Genomic DNA, 6,003 nt, shown 5'->3' on the forward strand with positions numbered 1-6,003 from the left:
TTGGTTAAAAAAAATCTATTTATCGCTAATTTCTAACACTTTGGGTACTTTGTGTTAGGTACACCAAGTTACCCCCGGTGTGTCGCAACACACTGCGGGCCAACATGGAGAGCGTCACCAAGGCGGGGGAGAAGAAGATCGCCGACGAGATGCCTGACAAGTTCGGGCTGCTGCTGGACGGGTGGTCCCATGGAACGGAGCACTACCTAGGTGTCTTCGCGTGCTACGAGACACCCTCGGGTCCGCAGTACCCTCTGCTTTCTCTGGCTCCGATTGTCGTCGACTCTGCTGGTCGATTCGATGCCGAGACGCACATGGCTGCGCTGGCTGCTTTTCTACCTTTTCTGGAAAGGAACTATCTAACTGCATCTTTTTGGTCGGAGACAATTGTGCAGTGAAAAAGCGCCTCGCTCGGCCCATGGGCATCCCGCTGGTCGGCTGTGCCAGCCATCGGCTGAACCTCGCCGTTCGGACACTGCTCGAGCCGCATGAAGCCGATCTGGAGCAAGTCCAGTCTCTCATGAAGCGCCTTCGGACATTGACTCAGGCAGCCAAGCTGCGGTAAGCATTTGTTTATTTTTTATTTTTTATTTTTATATACTAATTTTATATGAAGTTTGAAGACGTCTCTCAGGCCAAAGCTGCGCCAGGAGACGAGGTGGGGCTCGACCTACGCTATGCTTGCACGCTACTTCGATCTGCGCGAGTTTATCAGCGCTGATGACGAAGATCTAGCCAGGTTGATGCCATCTCCTGCCGCGAACCGGCGATTGAAAGCGCTATTGCTCGAGTTGGCATATGTCGAGTCGGTTTCGATGAAATTACAATCCGTGGAGCTTAACCTGTTGGATGCGGGCGACCTACTTGACGGGCTGCTAGAGGTCAAGCCAAGCTTCCGTCGCTATCTTGGTTGGTGTGAGTTTACTACATTTGGTGGTTTGCTCATTTTACTAATATTTTTGCAGCCCCGAACGCTGACATCGTCGCTGCTCCCCAGTTCGAGAGCGCCGTGATCAAGGTCCTGGGGGGGACAAGCGAAGCAGCTTTCGCTAGGTGAAAAGGCTACGCTAAGACCGTTTGAACAGCAGACCACCATAGCTGCGACCGCGGAGACGACCAAATTGGGGTTTGCGGACAGGATTTTGAAGCGCAGGAAGGTTCAAGATGACACGAACGCGTACGGCCAGCTGGATGCCATCCCGTCGACGTCCAATGCAGCTGAACGGCTGTTCAGCATGGCCCGAATGGTGCTCCGGTGCGAGAGGAACCGTTTGTCACCGCTGATGCTGGAGATGCTGTTGTTTTTGAAGGTGAACAGCAAGTACTGGGACGTCACGACGGTTGATGCAGTGATCTAGGTTTCCTACGCTGCGAACACGATCTTACTCGGTGAACCTACTAGTTATTTAAGTGTTGATCTTGGTATTTCACTTTATTCATTTGCCTGTCCTTGGAGTTACTTGTTGTCTGTGGAGATGGAAATAGGTAACAATGATATTTTGAGCAACCCTGCCGTTGATTCGGAAACATCGACGCTAGGGATAGGACTGTGGAAGGACCACGCCATTATTGCTACTCGCGTCCCTCGTGATCAAGAGATCGGCGAGGGGCTGATCTCACGTGGTGGATTTGGAGAAGTCTATCGGCGCAAATACAATAATGAAGACGCCGCCATTAAGATGCTGTTCCCTGAAATGCGAAGTGACCTGAAGAAAGTGCATGTTTTCCTGGCGGAGGTCAAGTTGATGGCAAGTCTCTCCCACCCTTGCATCGTGCAGTTTGTGGGTGTGTCGTGGGGGTCCCTTACTGATCTGTGTGTGCTAACAGAGTTGATGAAGGGCGGAGATCTTCGATCACAACTCAAAAGACTCGAGGATCAACATCATCATCAAGGCATCGACTACGACAAAATCCGCATCGCTTACGACATCGCACAGGCGTTGACATACTTACATTCGCTCTCTACGATCGTGATCCACCGGGACTTAAAGTCGAAGAACGTGCTTTTGACCGAAGAGCTAGACGCAAAACTCACGGATTTTGGCGCTTTAAGGGAGTGACAAGACCAGACAATGACTGCTGGTGTTGGTACGATGCTATGGATGGCACCCGAAGTAATGATGGCCAAGCATTACGACGAGAAGGCGGATATCTTCTCGTTTGGTGTTATTCTGTCAGAACTGGATTTGCAGTCGCTGCCGTACGCTCATGCAAGGTACGACACAGTGTCTGGGAAGAAGGCCCCGGATGCGGTTGTAATTCAGAAAGTGGCATCGGACGAGCTACAAGTGGCCTTTTCGCCCGACTGTAGCGTCGCTGGTGCAGCTGGGGAACGAGTGCGTCTCGCTAGACCCATCGGTTCGACCATCCGCCCCGATAGTTGTTTTCAGGTTGCAAACTATCATAAAGAAATCCTTCGGACTTTAACTGCAATAGTCATTTGTGCGATGGATAAGCAAAGTGATGCAGCATTAATGCATTGCACCAACTCATATCCTCGTTTCGCGAATAACCACGTCATCACACTTTCAGCTTTTTATAAAGATGACTGGCAGCTTTTCATTAACCAATAGCAGTAATATGAGATGGGTACACTGTATGAAACGTTATTTTAACCGAGTGGAGGAAGCCGATGCTGCACGGCGTAGGCTTCGGCTACGCAGTTTCAAAGAGTCGTTTAGCACTCTCCAGATTGAAGGCCTCGCCACAACAAGCTCGAGGGATGTTCTCGTTCATCAACGATTCTGAACAGGATGGCAAATCTCTTGTCGCCTTAAGCCGCGAGGCTCTGCGGGGACTGGGTAAGCGCGACGACCACGTCACGCTACATCTGCCATTCCTTCCGTCCCCTGCAGGCAGTAAAAACACTCTCCCGGTTCAGTCGACACGACTTCCGTTGGGATTCGAGACGCTGCAGAAGACGGCAGTGCTGGAGATCGACAATCCGTCGGCCCGCAATGCGCTGAGTGGAAATATGATGGCTCAACTGGCAGACATCGTCACGCTATTAGAAGATCCGAAGGTTCACGACAAGCTCAACGTCGTCGTTTTGCGAGGGACTGGGGGTTGGTTCTGTGCCGGAGCGGACCTACGCGTTGCTCGCGATGAGCTAAACTCACGAGAGGCAGGGGCGGCCATGGGGGCGTTGATGGTGGACACTTTGACGCGCTTCCGTCGACTCCCTTTGGTGAGCATTGCGGCTATAGAGGGCGGAGCTTTTGGAGGTGGAGCGGAACTGGCGACGGCGTGCGACTTTCGGATAATTGAAGGCAACGCAGTCATCCAATTCGTGCAATCTCGTATGGGCGTGATCCCTGGTTGGGGAGGTGGTGCAAGACTCTACAAAATTGTTGGACGACAGAATGCACTCCGGTTGTTGTGCACTGCTGAAAGGATTTCACCCGATCGTGCTCTTCAGCTGAAACTCGTCGACGAGATTTTCTTCGCTACGGATGAAGAGTCTTCCAACACCGGCATCACCTCGTTTGTAGAGGCTTTTGATGCAATTGTGCCAGGTAGTATTTGGTTACCCTGTAAAAGTTCGAAGGTCTAATTCTTGTAAATCTTGCTGCCATATTAGCGGTATCTCACGGTGCTAAGCGAGTGATCAACAACGCCGATGACGTAAGTCTGGACGACGTTCTTAAATACGAACATGATGTATTCAAGACGCTGTGGGGAGGTCCAGCTAACCTGGAGGCTCTTGAGAAAGCTTTGTCGAAGAAAAAATGAAGTAAGGATTTTAATATTGGGTTCTACTCCATAATGACCTGTTGACCAGCTTCAATGTCCTTTCGATCATTTGGTGCAGGTTCGCTTTGCTTCTTGATCGTATAGTGTGTCACCTTGAGCAGATACGAACCGCGAATATAAGCCCCACTAGTCTTCGCGATGATTTTTTGGGCTTCTTGTCGTAGCCTAAGTTGATTCGCCCGTATCGACTTTTGTTTCCGTTCGATAGAGCGCTCGAATTCGCGTTTAGCTTGTCCATATTGCAGATTAAGTTGCCGTACATGCTCTGGAGCACTAACTGGTCGCTTGGGAGTGCAGTTGTACCACCGATTTTGGCGTACTAGACTTGCAGCGATTTCTTTCTCTTTTTCTTCCATCTTGCGTCGGCACTGGTCTATTCGTAGATGGTCTTGCGCTAACAACCCTGCGACTCCAATAGCTCTATGCATGGCATCATTCGAATGTCGGATCTCGCGACGTTTTTGGGCCAATGCTGTTTCCAGTTCGCGCTCCTCTTCATCTTTTAACGTTTGTCTTCTCCGAAACTCTGCGATGCGCTTTGCTGCCAGACGAGCTTGAAGCGTTCCGATATCAGGTTTAGACAGTGACGTTTTTTCTTTCAAAATCGTCACTGGGACGGGTGGTGGAGTACGGTGATCATAGTGGTGACCATGGACTCGAACCAAGTCAAAAAGAAAGTTTTCATCGAGTAGGTCTGATTCTTTGGGTTCAGGCGACCAAGTGTCTAGAGAGATGACTGCTTCATTCTCTATACTCGACACGGTATCCTCTGACTCAACGCAAATGTCCACACCACTAGTCTCGTTGACCTTCGTTGTCAAATGCATGTCCTTGATAGCCTCAACAACCTCTTTCATCTTTCTTTGTGGTACGTTAGCGCTGATCGCTACAGGAAATTCATGTCCTTGTGGTGGTGCTGGTTCAACATCTCGAACTTCGTCACTTTCCACAAGAAAAACTTGCCCATCTGTAGCAGATACAACGGTTTTCTTGTCTACCGAAGGCTCTGCTGACTCCCAGCTTTCCTCATAGTCGTTGTTCACGCTTGTCATCCCTCCAATTCTCCACGTCAAGTGAAAATTCTGAGTGCTTGTGCATATCCAATCCTAGAGGAATCGACATTTCGATAATATTGGAAGATTTCAACGGTAGAATGCCACCAAGCGGGCTCTTGGACGTTGGATAAGAACACAACAAAATTATCCCCGTACGATAAACAAAACTCACTTGAATTCACTAACTGGATGAAACAGTTGGCTTAATTCATCGAGCAAAAACCACGCTAACAATGGCAAGGCTTACTTTTTCTTCTTTTTGAGAGCACCTTCCAGCGCCGCAAGGTTAGCTGGACCGCCCCAGAGCGATTTGAATACATCATGCTCGTATGAAAGCACAGCGTCCAAACTCACGTCATCGGCACGATTGATAACTCGTTTCGCTCCATGGGAAACAGCTGCATGTAGCAAAATAAAGTTAGATAGCGACGAAACCTACAAACACATTCTGAACAAAGTACCCGGAGCGATCACATCAAACGGAGTCACGAAGCTGCAGATCGCTGCATCAGCACAATCGCTTTCGGTGTCGAACGTGAAATCTGCAAGCTTCAGTTCCAAAGCCCGTTGAGATGACAGTTTCTCTGCTGTGCACAAGAGTCTCAATGCATCCTGCCGACCCACAATCTTGTACAGTCTTGCACCTCCACCCCACGCAGGCGAGACACCCATACGCACTTGTACGAATTGAATGATCGCTTTCGTCTCCAAAATCCGAAAGTCGCAAGCCGTGGTCAGCTCCGCGCCTCCTCCATATGCGCCACCTTCGATGCATGCAACACTCACAAGTGGTAGACGTCGGAATCTTGTCAATGTGTCAATCATTAGAGCTCCCATTGCTGCTCCCGCTTCGGAGGACGTCAGATCCTCCTGGGCGACTTTCAAATCCGCGCCCGCACAGAACCAGCCACCCGTTCCTCTCAGTACCACAGCGTTCAGTTTGCCGTGCACCTCCGGGTTCTCTAGCTGCGATACGATATCCGCCAACTCAGCCATCATTTTGCCACTCAACGCATTGCGTGCCGACGGACTGTGAATCTCCACCACCGCTGTTTTGTTCAAAGACCGCAGCGCTTCTGGAAGCGGTGAGTGCACGTTGACTGTCGAGCTGGGAGGAGAAAACGGAAGATACAGCGCCACCCGGTCATCACTCCGGCTGAGATGGCGCAGTACTTCGCGGCTTCGGGCGACGAGT

General features: G+C 50.3%; 7 protein-coding genes across 9 annotated transcripts; 5 read left to right on the forward strand and 2 right to left on the reverse strand.

Moving 5' to 3' along the window:
• Positions 1-104: 104 nt before the first annotated feature.
• On the forward strand, positions 105-398 carry PPTG_04988 (hypothetical protein; the record flags this gene model as incomplete). The annotated part of the gene is made up of 1 exon (XM_008897377.1): positions 105-398. The coding sequence occupies one exon, from the start codon at positions 105-107 to the stop codon at positions 396-398; it is 294 nt and encodes a 97-aa protein (XP_008895625.1).
• Positions 399-418: 20 nt separating this feature from the next.
• Positions 419-1,358, forward strand: PPTG_04989 (hypothetical protein; the record flags this gene model as incomplete). Its single annotated transcript, XM_008897378.1, has 4 exons — positions 419-561; positions 617-909; positions 966-1,018; positions 1,086-1,358. 4 exons carry the CDS (start codon positions 419-421, stop codon positions 1,356-1,358), a joined length of 762 nt encoding a protein of 253 aa, XP_008895626.1.
• A 117-nt stretch (positions 1,359-1,475) lies between these two features.
• Positions 1,476-2,060, forward strand: PPTG_04990 (serine/threonine protein kinase; the record flags this gene model as incomplete). The annotated part of the gene is made up of 1 exon (XM_008897379.1): positions 1,476-2,060. One exon carries the CDS (start codon positions 1,476-1,478, stop codon positions 2,058-2,060), a length of 585 nt encoding a protein of 194 aa, XP_008895627.1.
• A 12-nt stretch (positions 2,061-2,072) lies between these two features.
• PPTG_21495 (hypothetical protein) lies at positions 2,073-2,573 on the forward strand (the record flags this gene model as incomplete). Its single annotated transcript, XM_008897506.1, has 1 exon — positions 2,073-2,573. The coding sequence occupies one exon, from the start codon at positions 2,073-2,075 to the stop codon at positions 2,571-2,573; it is 501 nt and encodes a 166-aa protein (XP_008895754.1).
• On the forward strand, positions 2,574-4,058 carry PPTG_04991 (hypothetical protein). Of its 3 annotated transcripts, XM_008897380.1 has the most exons (3): positions 2,574-3,515; positions 3,581-3,733; positions 3,812-4,058. In XM_008897380.1, the coding sequence occupies exons 1-2, from the start codon at positions 2,633-2,635 to the stop codon at positions 3,730-3,732; spliced, it is 1,035 nt and encodes a 344-aa protein (XP_008895628.1). In that variant the 5' UTR covers positions 2,574-2,632; the 3' UTR covers position 3,733; positions 3,812-4,058. The 3 variants fall into 3 exon arrangements, with proteins under 3 accessions (XP_008895628.1, XP_008895630.1, XP_008895629.1); XM_008897382.1 differs by having other exon boundaries at positions 2,574-3,733; XM_008897381.1 differs by lacking the exon at positions 3,812-4,058 and having other exon boundaries at positions 3,581-3,781.
• PPTG_21496 (hypothetical protein) lies at positions 3,756-4,805 on the reverse strand (the record flags this gene model as incomplete). The annotated part of the gene is made up of 1 exon (XM_008897507.1): positions 3,756-4,805. The coding sequence occupies one exon, from the start codon at positions 4,803-4,805 to the stop codon at positions 3,756-3,758; it is 1,050 nt and encodes a 349-aa protein (XP_008895755.1).
• Positions 4,806-5,051: 246 nt separating this feature from the next.
• On the reverse strand, positions 5,052-5,807 carry PPTG_04992 (hypothetical protein; the record flags this gene model as incomplete). The annotated part of the gene is made up of 2 exons (XM_008897383.1): positions 5,052-5,206; positions 5,270-5,807. The coding sequence occupies 2 exons, from the start codon at positions 5,805-5,807 to the stop codon at positions 5,052-5,054; spliced, it is 693 nt and encodes a 230-aa protein (XP_008895631.1).
• Positions 5,808-6,003: the final 196 nt, after the last annotated feature.

The sequence above is a fragment of the Phytophthora parasitica genome (assembly GCF_000247585.1).
Source record: "Phytophthora parasitica INRA-310 unplaced genomic scaffold supercont2.5, whole genome shotgun sequence".
Taxonomy (NCBI): Eukaryota; Oomycota; class Peronosporomycetes; order Peronosporales; family Peronosporaceae; genus Phytophthora; species Phytophthora nicotianae.

What these genes read in the sequence shown, in the direction of transcription:
- PPTG_04991 (XM_008897380.1), top strand. Translation starts at nt 2,633, where the DNA reads ATGCTGCACGGCGTAGGCTTCGGCTACGCAGTTTCAAAGAGTCGTTTA. An exon ending in TTTTGATGCAATTGTGCCAG is followed by an intron (nt 3,516 to 3,580) that starts GTAGTATTTGGT and finishes CTGCCATATTAG; the next exon opens with CGGTATCTCACGGTGCTAAG.